The 18,224-nt window shown below is 38.7% G+C and overlaps 1 protein-coding gene and 1 long non-coding RNA gene across 3 annotated transcripts in view; one reads left to right on the top strand and one right to left on the bottom strand.

Annotated features, from left to right (window-relative positions):
• Positions 1 to 10,809, top strand: part of fgf16 (fibroblast growth factor 16) — an 11,764-nt gene extending 955 nt beyond the window's left edge. The window contains 2 exon segments of the mRNA NM_001040407.1: positions 2,251 to 2,354; positions 10,564 to 10,809. Coding sequence (NP_001035497.1) covers positions 2,251 to 2,354; positions 10,564 to 10,809 — 350 coding nt within the window.
• The window catches only part of LOC147840776 (uncharacterized), a 1,215,461-nt gene that overhangs the window by 962,184 nt on the left and 235,053 nt on the right, over positions 1 to 18,224 (bottom strand). The gene's annotated exons all lie outside the window — the stretch shown is intronic.

The raw sequence follows: 18,224 nt of genomic DNA, 5'->3' as shown, positions 1-18,224 counted from the left end.
AACATTTTTAAAAATTTAAAGATAAGACAATTAAATTAAAACTAAATATTTCCATTCTTGATTTTTTTTATCACTTTTAAATTTTTATTTAATATTTTTCTATAACATAAATTTGAGTGTACTAGTTTTTGGATCGTTATCGTAAGTTATTTTGTTAGATAGGCTTTAGATTTGGCTTCAGTACTGACTAATCTAACATATATGCACAAATATAATATTGTATACACTCTCAGAAATAAAGGTAAGCGAACTGTCTCTGAGGTGGTACCTTTTCAAAGGGTACACATTTGTACCTAAAACGTCCATATTATTGATACCTCAAGGGTACAAATTAGTATTTTAAAAGTACAAAAGTGTTCCTCTTAAAATTTCTAAGTACTAATATGTACTTTTGAGGTACCAGTATGGACCCTTTAATTATTAAAAAATATAAATTTAAAAGATAGATTTGTGAGGAGTGTGCTCATATATGCTGAGCACTTTAAATGTCAATAGTGTTAAATTAATATAACGTAAGAATAAATAGCCTAGCACATGCACAAACTCTTAAATAGCTATAAAAGGAAAAATGTTAGACATTTAAAATGCTAAAAATGTATAAAAATTAAATAAATAAAAAATACAGACAAGCAAAAAAAAAAAATATCCAAGGGCATTTGAGCACAGACATTTTGATATTTTATTGAATGCAATAAAATTCGGATTTTCCCGGCACTTTAGGTGTCCAAATCTTATTGGGAGCACAGTATATCAGTCCACCTATTAGGCAAGAGCAGCACATCTCTCCTACTTACACTGGAATTGCCCCTGGCGAACTCCAAAGCAGGGTCAAGGGATGCAGGTGCTTCTCCGCAGAGGAAAACAAGCTCACAGCGTGAGGCTGTTATTTCTCTGAAAATGTGTTCAAAGGACTCCGGCCGACGCAGGCACAGACACTACTAATTACAGCACTAATAAATCAGTCAAGAAGTGCTTGGTATTACAATGATAAACAAATGATAGCAGAGTCCAGACATGAGAATTTTTGACATCGCTCTGATCAGTAATCATTGTGCAGGTGCAGCCCTCGCTCAGAAAACAGGAATAGCTCTAAATTAAAGCATGACCACTGTGGAATCCAGTTGTAATGCTTGTTTTTAGGCTGAGACAAGCTGCCTTTACTGGATTGGGTGGTCCGCGGTCATGTTTCTGGCATCCTTCTGGCAATTGCTAGCCGTTTGTCGGTAATGCTGCAAGCTGGCAGTGTCTTTGATTAAACGCATATGAAATGTGCTTCTGCTTAACCCAGCTTCAGAGAGTTTTCTGTGTCGTCATTTGGCATCCAAATCACAACATACTCGGTCCAGGTGGTGGTAAAAGGCCACAAAGGTGTAGTTTTTGCTTTAGTCTTTAATCAAAAGCGTGTGAACAGCTGGTTTTGGCCAAGATTGAGCTTGTATCCTGAAAACGGACACAAATGGATGGCTATGGGGATACCTTAACACAATATTGGTTTGTATATAAAAACATAAGCCAGTTAATTAGATAAGAGATGCTGCAATAGTAGCGAGGAGAGGCTTAACCCAATGCGGATTTATAGAGCTAGGACAACAGAATACAGCTACTGCCCCTACTGAAAAAAACAGCTTAAACCAGCCTAGGCTGGTTGGCTGGTTTTAGCTGGTCGACCAGGTTGGTTTTAGAGGGGTTTTGGCCATTTTCAGGCAGGTTTCCAGCCATTTCCAACCTGGTCAGGCTGGAAAATGACCAGCTAAAACCAGCTTGACCAGCCTAGTCAGGCTGGAAGCCCAGGCAAAACCAGCTATGTCCAGCTTAAACCAGGCTGGTCAAGCTGGTTTTTGCTGGTCATTTTCCAGCCTGATTAGCTAAGACCAGGCTGGAAATGGCTGGAAACCAGCCTGGAAATGGCCAAAACCCCTCTAAAACCAGCCTGGTCGACCAGCTAAAACCAGCCAACCAGCCTAGGCTGGTTTAAGCTGGATTTCTCAGCAGGGGCTAGATGGTTGACATGCTTTGATGGTTAAGGTAGGGTTTCATTCATTTGTCAGCTCAGTAGCTGGCCAACCCTCTAACCACTAGCTCCGTCAGGCTGAACTAACAACCACTTTAGGATGGTTTAGCTTGTTTCTTGATGCTAGGAAAATGGGGGTGAGACAGAACATCTTCAAAATATTTTCTCTGCTGACGTACAGCTGTGCTGCAGTAGTAAATGTGTCTGGTCATTGTCTGACGTGTGCTGTTGTGTGGCAGGTATTCTGGAGTTTATCAGTCTGGCCGTCGGGTTGGTGAGCATACGAGGCGTGGATGCTGGTCTCTATCTGGGGATGAATGAAAAAGGTGAACTCTATGGGTCGGTAAGTCAAACTCCTGCAGTGCTCTCTCTCACACACACACACACACACACACACTAAACAATATCCACCAACAGAAGGTTCTGCTCTATTAAGTCTTCCAATAGGAATGCAGTCAGGGCTGGAATGAGGAGCAAACGACAACCCACCCACCAGCTCATAGTCTGTTCCCCATATGATGTAGATGTACAACTTAACCAGACAAAACAAGCAGTGTTTCCACTGCTGCAAGCCCTGACCTCTGATCAGAGTGGGTCTGTGTGTGGCTCACCTTGTTTTTGTCTTTGTAACTTTCCACTAAAAAAACAACCTTTCAGACAGCACATTCAACCTAAAAAAAAAAAACGCTGCCTCTTCATTTCACTCCATACTTAAAATATTTACATATTTCCCTGAGACACATGAAGCATGTAACGTATACACACCCACATATCGTAGATATACGAGCTGAGAGCTCTTGGTCTCTTGCATGAAGACCACGCTGTAATCTGCTGGAGAGCTAATTGTAACGGAGACCAGGAGATGAAAGCTTGTAGCTGGTTTTGACTGACTTTTCGTATGCTAGCATAGAGAACCATATATAGGAAAATGCGCCTGGCCTCCCCCTCTGCAGACTTTGCCATGCTTGCGAGAGAAACAAGCTATCAGATTTCCAGAGACAATAAGCAGGGGCCCCCAGTACGTTTCTGTGGACCCTGAATTAAAACAAACCTATTTAAAGCAAGAAGAGATGACTTCACGTGTAATGCGATAACGTCCCATTAAATCAGATTGTAAATGCAAGTCAGCATGCAGTCGCACAGCAAACCACCTGAAGACTCTTGAACAGATTTGAGTTCAGGGTATTTCAGTTGCATAAAGATAAAGGAAACATCTTCACTGGTAGTAAGACAAGTGTAAATCACAGAGCAGTATCTACTGTATTTGTATTTACAGCAGGGGTCTCAAACTCAATTTACCTGTGGGCCGCTGGAGGCCAAGTCTGGGTGAGGCTGGGCCGCAACAGGTTTTCCAAAAGAAATTAATTATATTATTAATTATTAACTTTTAATTTGTTTATTTTTTTATCTTATTTTGTATAAGAGATTTAAGAAGATTGGAATTTTTAAACACAATATAAACTGAAAAATAAACAAATTAAACATTAATAAGAAAATAAAACAATCAGTAATAAATAGTAGTACTAATAATAATATTGATTTGACACTGTTATCTGCCGTGCTGTTGTTACAGGAAAGCAACACTGTGCTGTTGTCATTTGTTTTGACTACTTGTACATCATATAGAAATATATGTAATGCTCATTGTGTGAGGCAATGCAAATACAATGCAGGTGGATCGATGCAAATGACCCACAAATAACGGTGTGACCCTATAATTGGTCCGGGTTACCGGAAACTCTTCTTGGCAATGGACAGATGTCGATTTGTGACTGCAGACGACTACAGGCTGCATTGAGTTCCTTACTTTTCTTTTGTCCTGCCGCGTATGAATCAGTGTTGCCAACTATTTCCAATGAAAAGTAGCTTAAGCCTGCCTGAAAAGTAGCTAAATGTTGCCAGATGATGTCACACACTAATTTGCATATCAGTGACGTCATCATTAAGTATCTGACAAGGGTAAGCCCATCATGTCTCTACTCTCTGAGGCGCCTTGTATTATATTATATTAAAACATTACATCCAGATGTTGTTTAAAATTATGTAACTGTTTATAATCAGTCTTATATTTAAAAATAAAAAATTCTTATCTAAAACTGTATTACTTTTACAATAGTATACAATAGTTACAACAATATAGTCAACTCTATTTTTCATACAAATCTAAATGGACATATTTCAAATAAAGTTTTTGCTGAGATGTTCAGTCAATTTGAGAAAACAATAATTATTTTGTATTCTACATCAAGGTGTAGTTTTAAGTGGCGATTACGCAATCATGTCATCACGCAAAGTAATATGTTAATAGGAACCTATTTATTGTGTATCTGGTTGTAATGTTTTAATATAATATAATACAAGGCGCCTCTGAGAGTAGAAACATAACGGGCTTTATTTATTTATTTATTTTTTTTTTATTGAACAGTAAATTTAAACAGCATAATGAAACATTATGAACTATAGAAGGAACATAGAGGATGCCAGGTGGATAAAATGATAGTGAAAACAAAAATGCAATAAGTTAAACAAGATATACATACATATATATATATATATATATATATATATATATATATATATATATATATATATATATATATATATATATATATATATATATATATACATATATATATATACATATATATATATATATATATATATACATATATATATATATATATATATATATATATATATATGAGTAAAGGTTACAATTAAAAAGAGACATGACAGGCTTACGCTTCTATGTGATGATGTCACTGATATGTAAATTAGTGTGCAACGTAATCTGGCAACATTTAGCTACTTTTCGGGCAGGCTTTAGGTACTTTTCAATGGAAATAGTTGGCAACACTGGCACTCATTCTCTCTTTCTCACACACACACACACACACACACACACACACACACACACACACACACACACACACACACACACACACACACACACACACACACACACACACACACACATACCATACCTGTCAACACTTGTCTCTGAAAATCTGGGAGACTGGAGGGTGAGGGGTGTTTTGGGGTCAAGGAAGAGGACATGTCCAGTACTTTACAGAGGCTGGAAAAACCTAAAAGTCTGTGTGTGTTTGGGGGCGGGGGGGGGGGGGGGGGGGGGGGTGAGGGGGTACATGTGTCCAGTAAATTTCAGAGAATTTAGAGAGGCTGGAAAATGAAAAATGGGGGGAGGGAGAAGAAGAGCCTTGGGGGGGGGGGGGGGGGGGGGTGCTTTGTTTGTCCTATGTACTGGGCACTGGCTGCCATTGGAAAAGTCAGTGATCCGGGGGTGTCATAGATTGTACCGAACACCTTAGGACCAGGGGAAGGGGGTGTAATTCCAGGAGTATTCCAGGAGAAATGACAAAATAGGAGATGGGTCTGGAATATGGGAGACTCCCGGGAAAAATAGGAGTTGTGGCAGGTATGACACATACAGGTAGTCACTGTGCACAAGTTAATGCTGAATCAATTAAAATAAATAAAAATACAAATATCTGACATTTCCCGGAACAAGATCCGACAAGAACCGACTCAAATTAGGCGCTGATTTATATACATTAATCTACGTATAATGTCTCGCTAGGCTGAAACATAAAACAGTTTTTTTGAAGTGTTGTGAATGAAGCGCGCTGGGATGAATGTCCGAGTGTGCCCAATAGAAACAAGACAGTTAGCAGACAAGAAGGAAAACACTCCATGGGAACGCTGCAGTCACTTGCACTGAGAAATGTTTCTCTGCTCGCGTCAAATCCAGCAGATGTCCCGCCCCTGAGAGCCATATACCCCACTGTGATTGGTGGGTTCGTTTAGCTCCGCACGCAACACTGTAAATTGCTATACATATCAAACTCACGGGCCGCACTAACATTAAACTTTCAAATTAAGGTGGGGGCCACAAACTATCATCTCGCGGGCTGCAATTGGCCCACGGGGTGCGAGTTTGAGACCCTTGATTTAAAGCTTACTGACATGGCACAGAATCTATCAGTAACCCAAAAAATGTTTCAGTAATTAGTAGCTGATACAATTAAGCAGTCCTATATTACATATTTTATCTTTAACATTCCCTTTATACACTGTAAACGATTTAACAGAAGTTTTAAAGTTGACTTTATCCTAAACACTAATTTTAAATGTATCATTTTGACACCAAGACTCAAACCTGGCCCATTGCATGACTGTTCCTTGGCAGGAAACATGATGTAGCCCCAGCGTCTTCTATTGTTCTCATCAGTGTAGTCAGCCAGCGAATGTTCACCTGCTTAACCCGAAGTCATTGCTCATGGAGTTCTGTCAGTGGTGTAGTAGTAGCAGCCCACACAGACTCTCTCAAGCTGCCGTGTTTGTGCGAGAGAGCTTGTTGCATCATAGGGGAAGCAGACAAAAAGGTTAACAGTTTTGAAGAATGATTTTGGGTGTAAACTGCAAAGCTTGCCCGTAATGACTTTCCCTTCTCTGGTGCTGCGAGCACCTGCTGTCTGGCCTCAAGATATTTTCCACTCCACACATTGTGCGATGGTGACAAGGGTAAACTGTGCGCTGTGAGAAAGGAACAGTACCACGTCTTCACACCCTCATGCTTTCCAGAGCATCTGGAGGTCTGGAAATGGGAGGGGGGGCATGTCAGTGCTTAAACATGTGGTCAGATATCTTTCTCTCTTGATGGACAGATCGTAGATTACCATTTAGATGTTATGACCAATAGTTTCCCGCGTTGATTCAGATATTTAAATGGTTTACGCAGATTGGAGCGCCAAGTTTTTGTTCACATATCATACGAGAAGCACTTCTCACAAAACAGATGCTTTACACAAATAAACTTGTGTATAAATGATCATTACCAAACTTTCTATGAACAAGCTTTAATTAGAACTTCAGATCAACCTCTTGTTAGAAATTAATTCCGTCATTCTGAGTTCTGAATAGTTCAAAAGGCGACGATAATAATTAAACATGGCAGTTTTTTCATGTTTTAGGTTGCTGAAAGAATCATTTGCTATGTTTGAGCATGGGTTGACCACGGCTCGTTATTATATGCATATATTATTACGGTGTAATGTCTCGACTGTGTATTTAAAAATGGTGCTTCCTTTGTTTTCATTCTCCTGACTTGTGCACAAGCTAGTGCTGTATCTCTGTAAACCAATAGCGTTCAGCTGCGCATTTTGCTCCACCTTTTGGTACCCTTTTGTTGTGCTAGGTATAGACGTGGGCCAGTATAAGATTCTGACGGTATGAAAACTTAGAATTAAAATTTGGCAAAATTAGCACAGTTGCACGATATTGTGATTTCTGTTTTAAAAATATATATATATTTAAATGTCTCTTTACAATTACAAATGTTTCTTCATAATTTAAAAATACATCTTTACTATTTAAAATGACATCTTTACAGTTTAAAACGGCCTTTTTACAATTTAAAACAGCATCTTTACAATTTAAAACAGTATCTTTACCATATAAAATGACATCTTTACAATTTAAAACAGCATCTTTACTATATAAAATGACATCTTTACAATTTAAAATGACATTTTTACCATATAAAACGACATCTTTACAATTTAAAACAGCATCTTTACAATTTAAAACGGCATCTTTACCATATAAAATGACATCTTTACAATTTAAAACAGCATCTTTACAATTTAAAAACAGCATCTTTACAATTTAAAATGGCATCTTTACAATTTTAAAGACATTTTTACCATATAAAATGACATCTTTACAATTTAAGACATTTTTGCCATATAAAATAACATCTTTACAATTTAAAACGGCATTTTTACAATTTAAAACAGCATCTTTACAATTTAAAACAGTATCTTTACCATATAAAATGACATTTTTACAATTTAAAACGACATTTTTACCATATAAAACGACATCTTTACAATTTAAAACAGTATCTTTACAATTTAAAACAGTATCTTTACCATATAAAATGACATCTTTACAATTTAAAAAACATTTTTGCCATATAAAATGACATCTTTACAATTTAAAACAGCATCTTTACAATTTAAAAACAGCATCTTTACAATTTAAAATGGCATCTTTACCATATAAAATGACATCTTTACAATTTTAAAGACCTTTTTACCATATAAAATGACATCTTTACAATTTAAGACATTTTTGCCATATAAAATAACATCTTTACAATTTAAAACAGCATCTTTACAATTTAAAACAGCATCTTTACAATTTAAAACAGTATCTTTACTATATAAAATGACATCTTTACTATTTAAAACATTTTTACCATATAAAATAACATCTTTACAATTTAAAACGACATTTTTACCATATAAAATGACATCTTTACAATTTAAAACGGCATTTTTACAATATAAACAGCATCTTTACAATTTAAAACGGCATCTTTACCATATAAAATGACATCTTTACAATTTAAAACGGCATTTTTACAATTCAAAATGGCATCTTTACAATTTAAAACGGCATCTTTACCATATAAAATGACATCTTTACTATTTAAAACAACATTTTTACCATATAAAATTTAATCTTTACAATTTAAAATGGCATCTTTACAGTTTAAAACCACATCTTTAAAATTTAAAACAGCATCTTCAATTTAAAACGGCATTTTTACAATTTAAAATGACATTTTTGGAAAGCTTTTCTGCTGGATATACTGTTGTCCTAAAAAAAATGTAAAAAAGAGAAAAAAATTGTAAATAATAAATACTTACACATACCTTAGGAACAGTATAGCCAAACATTTTGGCGGATCTCAGGGTCTGGGGGGGAGCACATATAGCTTAGCTTAGCATAGCATAAATTATAGTATATAGTGCTGTTACCTATTTACCTAGCTGAGGACTATTGTCAAGGGCCGCGTAATATAACAATGAAAGTATAGTTCCTAGCCATATTGACTCAAAAAATAATAACTTTTCTTAGTATACAGTTTGTTAGTGCACTACAGATGAGTCAAACTTTAAAGGGCCATGAAACCCCCTCGTTTCAGCAGGGTGTTTTCACACCTCTTCTTTGGAAAAAGTCAGAAAAGTGGGGGTGTCCAGCTCTGTTTAGGGGGGAGTGTCGGAGAAACTAAAGTGGGAGGGTGTGGGAGTGTCTATTTGGGCACGCGCGAGTTTCAGTCAAAATACACAGGAGAAAGGGATGGCGTTTAACCTACATGCACATCTGTAGTCGAATTATTTGCCAAATTATTAAATGTTGGACTTTAACTGCAGTTTGGCTCTTTCATTCAGGGAATTCATTCATGCCCCTCGCGACAAATGAGATATTTGATTCGAAGATCTGCTCTATGCGTGTATTTTTCATGCAATGTTTGATACCGCACGGCGAATGAGAGAGAAAAAAACTCCGCATTTCCCGGAAACTTAGATGCACACGGCAGGTAGCGTCCGAAAGCCGCGTGTGTTATTCCGGTCACTAAATGCGGTGCTAACATGTTTGCACTCAATGCAATAGTTAACTTATTTGATACGAACAAACTGAATATACAAAGAGCACTGGTCGCTCACTTACCAAATCTGTAGAGACAGGACAATCACCAGCAACTAGAGCCGCGTCTTTATGAAGAGAAGACTACATCCGGAATCCGGATTTCAGCGTTTGCAGATGAGAACAGCTCTCAGGTAAACAATAATCCTCCTTAGACACGTAAATTATTGTTGTCGAGCGTCGCGTACACCGTTAATCCACACGTGATCCAGATGAGCTCTCACAGAGAGAAAATGAAAACGAAACTTAATGGCAGCAAACTGTAAAAGCAACACTTCACGCTTGTTTTGCCAACACAACGTGGCGTCTCTGTGGTGTAAAGACGGTGACACTAATGAATATTAATGAAGTTGCACAATAGAGCGCGCTGATTGGTTTGAACCAACCCTTACTCATGCATTAATGCAGCACACTGTAAGACGTAATAAGGCACACTCTGGCACAGACGCCCAGTCTGCACGCTGGAATACAACGCTATTATGTCATGACCGTGACGCAGCTTCAAAAATTCGTTTCAAACAGGAAGTACGAATTTGCTTGAAATAACGCAAAAACAACCAATTTACACTTTTTAGTGAAATATAGGTGTCCTAATAGTGTTTTTAGCAGTGTGGGACACATATATGACTGTCAACAGCTCAAAAAATGTGTTTTGGTGTTTCGTGACCCTTTAAATAAGAAAATTATCAAGCAAGATGCTCTGATCTAATCTGATTCAGTGATTTATGCTAAGCTAAGCTAAAAGTGCTCCCGCCAGACCCAGAGATTGTCTGAATGGATCTAAATATGCAAAAACTCAACTGTTTAGCCCTAGATGACTTCATTTAATCTTGCACCCACACACCTGCCAGAAAATTTGAAGCTAAACTTGGTCAAGCAGGTGGGCCTCCAAGAGCATGACTGGACACCCCTGGTGTGGGTGAAGCTTATTCATAACTGTGGGAAACAAGATCTTTCCACTAATACTACAAGTGCTGTGTATATCAAGTGTCCAGATAATCTAAGCTAAGTTTTCGTTTGTCTTTTTCTGGTTGCAGAAGAAGCTGACAGCTGAGTGTGTCTTCCGTGAGCAGTTTGAAGAGAACTGGTACAACACGTATGCGTCGACACTCTTCAAGCATGCTGACACTGGGAGGTACTATTACGTGGCTCTGAACAAGGACGGCTCGCCTCGAGAAGGCAGCAGGACTAAAAAGCATCAGAAGTTGACTCACTTCCTGCCCAGGCCCGTCGAGATAGAAAAGATACCCCAAGCTTACAGAGAATTGTTCCAGCATAGGTGACCAGAGCATCCATTGGAGTCCCTGGGTTGGAGAGTTACAGTAGGAGTGCGGGATGGGAAAGACGAAGAACGTAAAGAAATACAAGACCCTACTTCTCTCGTCTCACAGCTGTTTATATTTGGGTTCTGGTCCAAAATGAGGAGGCCCTCTCCAATGGTGATTGAGATAAACAGTACGTGTGTGTCCTGGATGGCTCCGTTTCCTCTACTTAATGGGTTTTAAACTACAGAGAAGAGGGAACATTCCTGCATCCAAAGCTGGTGCCAAAAGATGTCTTGTGGAAGAGGTGTTGACTTCAGGGCGTAATGACATGTGTCATGCAATCGCCCTTTCTTTAGACAGTCATTGTGTGAGCCACTCCTCTGTGAAGTGGACCACATTTTGAGCATGTTGTCACTGGAAAACAAAGCTCGGGTTTACTTTAAACCTTAATTTGTTGAGCAAATTGTCACCAGTAGCTAGGAAGTAAAACTGTTGAGTGTAATGATAAAAGTCCAGTGTGGTGACCCTGGGGCCGAACTCATGTTGAAAGGTCATGACGCAGCACTTACGAAGAAGATGGACATGGGGAGTACAACCCAGACCTTCCTGTAGGACAAATGCAAAGCAAGGGCTTTCAAATGAAATGTATCTTTAAGGGCACTTAATAGGAGAAAAATATTTGAAGAACAATGACCCATTTCTGCTGAAACTATCAAATTAGCAATTGTGAGATGGTGAAAATTAATGGAAACACTCATTTTGTCTTGGTGAAAGATCTGAGAGGCATACGCAGATCATATTTTAAAGGAATGGTCAAAGCATACATTTTTGTTTGAAACAAGTAACCACTTTCAAAGAAAGCAGGGAAATGTATGGTGTTTGCTGAAGTGTGCGACAGAGACTTTTGGTCATCTGACAAAGAGTGACTTATAATGTTCGGGTTGCCAGGAACATTATTAAAATGTAAGTGAAAGACGTGTAAATATGGACAAACCTATTTATGAGATGTACAATATATTTATTTTCTACATATAATGTATAATTATAAATCTATATATAAATATATTTATTTATTTCAAATGCTTTATTTTGTAATGAACTTGAAGTTATCGGAATGGTAGATTCTACTGAAACTATACAGAAGGGCTAGACCATTTGACCTGAATGACTGACAATAAAATTGTCCTGCTATTGTTTATTGTCAGCGACCATATTTGCAGGATTTTCTGTACTAATTAAATTCTGAGAAACACTGAGCTGGCTGAGTTTGACTGCATACAAAACCATTGCACCATAGTTGACCATTACAGGTTGAATCTGTGCTACACAACACTCCCCCACCCCCCACCCCCCATTAACAATGAGCAGAAAACGCTGAAGGCTAAAAGAGTGGGGTCTGGGGCCGTATGTTTTAAACTTTTAAAAAGGCTCTTAAGAATAGTCTTAAACTGACATTTCAAAAAATTCTTATTAAAAAGTAGGACTTTGTTTGAGGGTAGGACACTTATAAAGAATCTAAAAGCAACTTTCAGTAAAAGTTTGAGACTGATTCTTAAGTTCTGACATAAGTGTTGTAAATCAAGGACTACAATGATTAAAGCACAAAATGGCCGCCCTTGACCTCTGAATCAGCCTATTAGGAACCTGCAAGGATGAAGTCACAGCAGTAGAGGTGTCAAAATTGGATTGTGATAGGCCTAATGCCGAGTTCAGACTGCATAATTTTCAAAGTAGTCGTGTCACAGATGCTTTCACACTGCATGACTATCTGGGCTAGCGTTTTGTCCCTGCTTTGTTAACACTGCAAAGTGGATCGGCGACAGGGACTTTCACATTGCATGATTTTACAATAGGAAGAATCCACGACAACTTTGTCCAAACTACATCTCACACATAAAAACACGTAGTATAACTTTTGTTGTTACTACATGATGAGAAAGAAGCCTTTAAAGTGGTAGAAAATGTACATATTTGCTCACCTGGGTTTAAAGGGAATTAGCAATTTCTCCTCAACTTTCTTTTTAAACTTTCTGTATGACACGTCAAACAGTCACGGATGCTCCTGTCACACCTCCACTAGTTTTTAATCCATTTCTTGGGTCCAAATAACCTGAAAATGATCGCTTTTAACTTCTCCCTCAACCACCCGCTGGGATGCAGGTACACACACACACACAAACACACACGAGTGAATACTGCTCTCTCATTGGCTGTAGGCGATCGCCAATGTTATTTTCAGTCAAAACTAATTTCACACGACATGATTTGAATCGCCGACAGTTCCAGATATTTAGCACGGCAAAAATCTCACTGGCATCGGCGACTCATCAGCGATTCTCTCAGATCTCAGATCTTCGATAGTTCATACTGTGTGATTGTCACTCACGTAAACGAGCACCGATTTGCCTGTGATTTCAGGCATCCCTGCTGAAAAAAACAGCTTAAACCAGCCTAAGCTGGTTGGCTGGTTTTAGCTGGTTGACCAGCCTGGTTTTAGAGGGGTTTTGGCCACTTCCAGGCTGGTTTCCAGCCTGGTCTTAGCTGGTCAGGCTGGAAAATGACCAGCTAAAACCAGTTTGACCAGCCTGGTTTAAGCTGGATATAGCTGGTTTTGGCTGGGCTTCCTGCCTGACTAGACTGATCAAGCTGGTTTTAGCTGGTCATCTCCCAGCCTGACCAGCTATGACCAGCCTGGAAGTGGCCAAAACCCCTCTAAATCTAGCCAGGTCAACCAGCTAAAACCAGCCAACCAGCTTAGGCTGGTTTAAGCTTTTTTTTTCAGCAGGGATTTGACGCCGATTTCTCAAAACCTGTTGACGAGTCAAAATCGGGGCTAAAATCATGCAGTCTGAACACGGCATTAGTCATCGCTGGTGCACTGCTGCATCTTTCCAGTTGCCAAAAAACAGAGTGATTATTAAATTCATTTCTGCAGTTAAGGCATTGTTTCGTATTATGTGAAAACTTATTGCATTTCTGACAAGATTAGTTACAAAAAGAATACCTTCATGATCAAACGTTTTAGCAACTCCCTGCCATCATTTAGTTGTAACATATTCTTTTGTTCTTGAAAGGTGCATGATCCCCTCCTCTCTGCTGCCATCTTGTTACTCCTAATTAGGTTAAGATAAATCCCAAACACTCCTAAATAATTTAGAAGCTGAGACAAAGTCTTAACACTTAAGAACCTTTATAAATCCCACTTATGCCCAATCCCAATGCCATTTTTGTACCCCTTCCCCTTAGCCCTTACAACCAAGGGTTAAGGGGAAGGGCTTTAAAATGTACCCCTGAGAATTGGGACAGCACTACAGCACCTGCACACGTCATCGTGATCTCATGCTTCATATGAAAACACCGATCCCGACTGCTGTAGTTATTCCAGTTGTGCTATTTTTTGGTTTTTATCTTCAAGGAATCAAGGCATATATTATGTTATCATAACGATCTAATGTGGCAATAAGATCATAACTGTACAGTGCATTGACACCGTGGCCATATTCATCTATGTAAACACACGAAAACAACATTAACAGACACTGCAGACACTGTAAAAAGCTCATTCTCAGCCACTAGACTTAACTGACAGTTTTCGAGTTTCATCGAGTGTCAGAATGGTGTGGAACTGCTATACAGGAGTTATGATTATGGATTATAGATCGCAAAATTTAGCTGTTTTTTTTCAAGTTTTTTTTAAAAAGCATGACTGTAAAACACGAACGCCATTATGAATATATATTAAAACGTGTTTAGTTTGTCGTAAAAATTTGTAATAATGACAAAAATACTAATTTGTGGATCTCCTTACTTATCTCCAGGTTCCGCAATACTGCCATTGTGGCAGGTGTATTCTTGGAAATTTTCGTACCCCTTGGTTTCGAGTGTGGTCCTGAAAAATCTTCCGTCGACGGGCTATTTAACCCCTTTCCCTTAGCCCTACGCCTTCAAGCTAAAGAGAATTGGGACACCGCTACCCCTTGGCGTGAATGCGCAAAACGAGCCTCAATCTTAAGTCTAGAAATATTAATATTAAGTAATTCTTAGAACTGGTGCAGATGCAATCTGAGCTGCATGCAATGCTTTTTAATGCCCACACCTTACCCCACTCATAACCCGACCCCTCACAGTGACGTCACCAGCTCTATTAAGTGCACTGTGTTAGGGTTGGGTGATGTCGACCAATTTGGCATCGTACAATGTCTAATGTGAAACATCGGAATGGATTAATTAAATTTGTAGCCTACCGTTTCAAATACCTGACCCGCATGGTCTTTGTTTTACCCATAACCAAATCAACAGTAAATAAAGATGAGTTACACACAAATTAACACCTATCAATTACTTTTTCCGACTCTGGCATGAACAGGCAGAGTGATCTGTGTCCTTATAATGGCGTTAATAAACTTGGTTGGCGAAAAAGTTGCACAACCAACAGTAACCAACCAACAGTATTGTTTTTTTTTTTTTTTTTTGCATTTTGGCGAGTTTTGAATAGTTTTTGGGCTGGAATCAGTCAGCTACATCTGGCAATACTACTGATAGATTAAAAAGACAGAGACAAGATTAATTAAACATCACCTTTACTAACTATAGTGAGATGCAATCCAGCTGTACATCCTTGATAAACTGTCCAACATGCACTGCTGGAGCATGATTAAGGGAGTGTGTGTGTGGTCACGTGATGTGCGTTTTTAGAGGTATAGTGTGGAAGGAGGGCTTTTCAGAAATGCCAAGTGAAACGCCAGTGTGGACGTGGATCGTTTTCGTTCTAAAATGCCATTTTAAAACTAAGATGTATTAGTGTAAATGGAGCCTAAGTGTGTATTTTTTGTTACTGCGATAGGGGTGGGGCGGAGGATCACAATGTTGGCTCAGCATTGTGATGTCTATCTGCCATCAGTGGAAAATGCGGACATTTTTTGCTATTTCTGCGCTGAATTTTGGTAAAAATCAGCAGATTTATGCTGAATGATTTTGGGAGTATCATAACTAAAACCTTAATATGATGAAAATGAAATAAAAAGTAATCCCCTTTTAACTTATATTTAATGTTTACAATGCAAATCCATATAGATCCACTTTATTTGGTAAACAAAGCAAGTCTCTCATATAATATATCTACTAAAAGACAGAAAATATTACTTTACACACTATATTGTGAATAAATCATAATAATATTTTCATGCTAGTCAATAATATTATTGTAATTAATTTAAAAGCTGAATAAATAAGAAATTACAAACATTTACACAAGTAAATAAACAGAATCAATGATGGGCTAAAAATCTGTGGAATATTGTGTGCGCAGATTCCATGTGGGCCTAGCCATCGGTGATGGTCTCGTCTATCGATCTAACCCTACACCGTGTCTGACATTGCATCACAGAGATATGCAATCTCAGTTTGCATCATCAAGGCAGCGTCCACATACTATTGGGCTGGAAAAGCACTAATCATTTAAGCCTGCATGTTTCTTTTATCTAAAATGTCATGTATTTATGAGCAAACCAGGGTATTCAGTGAAAAAAAAACGCATGGCGCTTGATCAGAGGCAGAGCAGGTTTTGTTCTGATGAAACGTTACGAAATCCTGTTTTCCAATGGGGTTTTATTTTGCTTTCAAAGTAGGCCAAATCTGATACCCTCTTTAAGAAAATCTTCATGTATTGGGTGGGCAGGCAATCGGTGAAATATTGTTTATCAAGTACAGTAAAAATTCCAGAACATCACAGCAGCATTCACAGAATAATCCAGCTCTCCAGAGATGTGGATGTTAGCTGATGATGTAAAAAGACAGCTCTTGGCTCGTGGAACCTGTGGGAAAATTCTCCCCAAGCAGTCTTTAGAGGCATAAATCAACACCATAGAGCAAGTGAAACAATACAAGAGAAAGAGTCAAACTGGTTGAAAAGTCTACACCACCAAAAATCATTTTCTATATTCTAGTGATAACATATGTAGAGCTATTATTGAGCTTTTTTTAAAAAAAATCCAGTGCATTGTAAATCACAGCAACAAAACTCCTATGATGACTGAAGGTTTGGACCAGCGCTGTTGTTGCCTTAAATGGACTCTATAGGGTTTCGGTTAACTTACATCATCAGATACGAACAATGTGGACAGAAGAAAATTCAGATTTAGAAAATTTCACCACCCCACCCCACCCACCATTGCTTGACAAAATCCTTGGCTTGGCTGAGCTCAGATGATCAATTGTTATTCCCGCAGCCAACATGCTTAAATACTTTAAGATATGAAGTGCATGCTGCGTATTCATGTGAACGGAAGCAGGTTTTAACATTCGGGGATAGATGGGGGAACAGCTGCCCTGCGCTGCGAAGTTAGTCGAGCGGTAATCTGGGCATACCAAGGATGGGATCAACATTTCAACATCTGCAATAGTTGTAATGTTTCTCTTCTGGCAGCTTTCTGCAAGCTGTGAATGCAAGCTCCCCTCGGGAGGGAGACGTGGGCTTGATGGGGTGAATGGAAAAGAGGGGGAGAAAAACCCTGGCAGCTAAAGAAATGAAAATAATAGCGAGCAGCAGAAAAGACACAGCAGATGAACGACTGAGGAGGTAGAATAGGGGTGTACAGGAGGAAACTGTACCTTTAATTGTTAGTTCACCCCAATGTTTAAATAGTGTTGTTAATTACTCACCCTCATGTTGTTTCAAACACGCTGTGACCTTCCTTCGTCTTCGAAACACAAATTAAAATACTTTAGGTAAAATATGAGAGCTCCCTCATCCTCCGTAGACAGCTAGGTTCTGGCCTTGTCCAGAAAGGTAGTATACCAAAAACAAAACAGTGATTCTTTAAACTACCAGAAGAGTTTTTATGACATTCACATATTGCACTTCGGACGTATTACCTCGAGTGCACCTGTGCCTTATTTCAAACAGAGGAAGTTTTATCCAGCGGTAATACCCAGTGCTTATAAACGTGCGCAATATATGGACCACTGAAAAGAAACTGATGAATAAAGTCTTATTTTTGTTTTATGTACACACCAATGTTAGCCCAGTGGTCTCAAACTCAATTCCTGGAGGGCCACAGCTCTGCACAGTTTAGTTTCAAACACCTCCAACTCACACTTACGCCTGTTTCACACCGCCAGCGTCAGCGGCGCGTGAGCAGAGCGTGAGCAGCGCGTGTGTTTTCGGCGTCCATCTTGACAGATTAGAGCTTTCATACCGCACGCAGCAGCAGCGCGTCAGAGCGAGGCGTGAGCGTCGCCGAAGCAGCAGTGCAGCGATAGTTTCAGCGCTGGGTCTATTTTTGACGCGCTGCTCACGCTCAATTAAAGTGACAGTGCATTAATAATGACCAAAACACATTGAATGACAGTACAAAGTAGCAATTTTACCCAATAAATGTGTTAATAATGTCAAATGGTTTATAAATAGTCATTCAAATTAACTTAAAACGATT

This window comes from Danio rerio, chromosome 14 (genome assembly GCF_052040795.2).
Source record: "Danio rerio strain M-AB ecotype USA chromosome 14, GRCz13ab, whole genome shotgun sequence".
NCBI classification, from domain to species: domain Eukaryota; kingdom Metazoa; phylum Chordata; class Actinopteri; order Cypriniformes; family Danionidae; genus Danio; species Danio rerio.
Note: the sequence above shows the minus strand (reverse complement) of the source record. Positions and strands in the feature narration are given on the sequence as shown.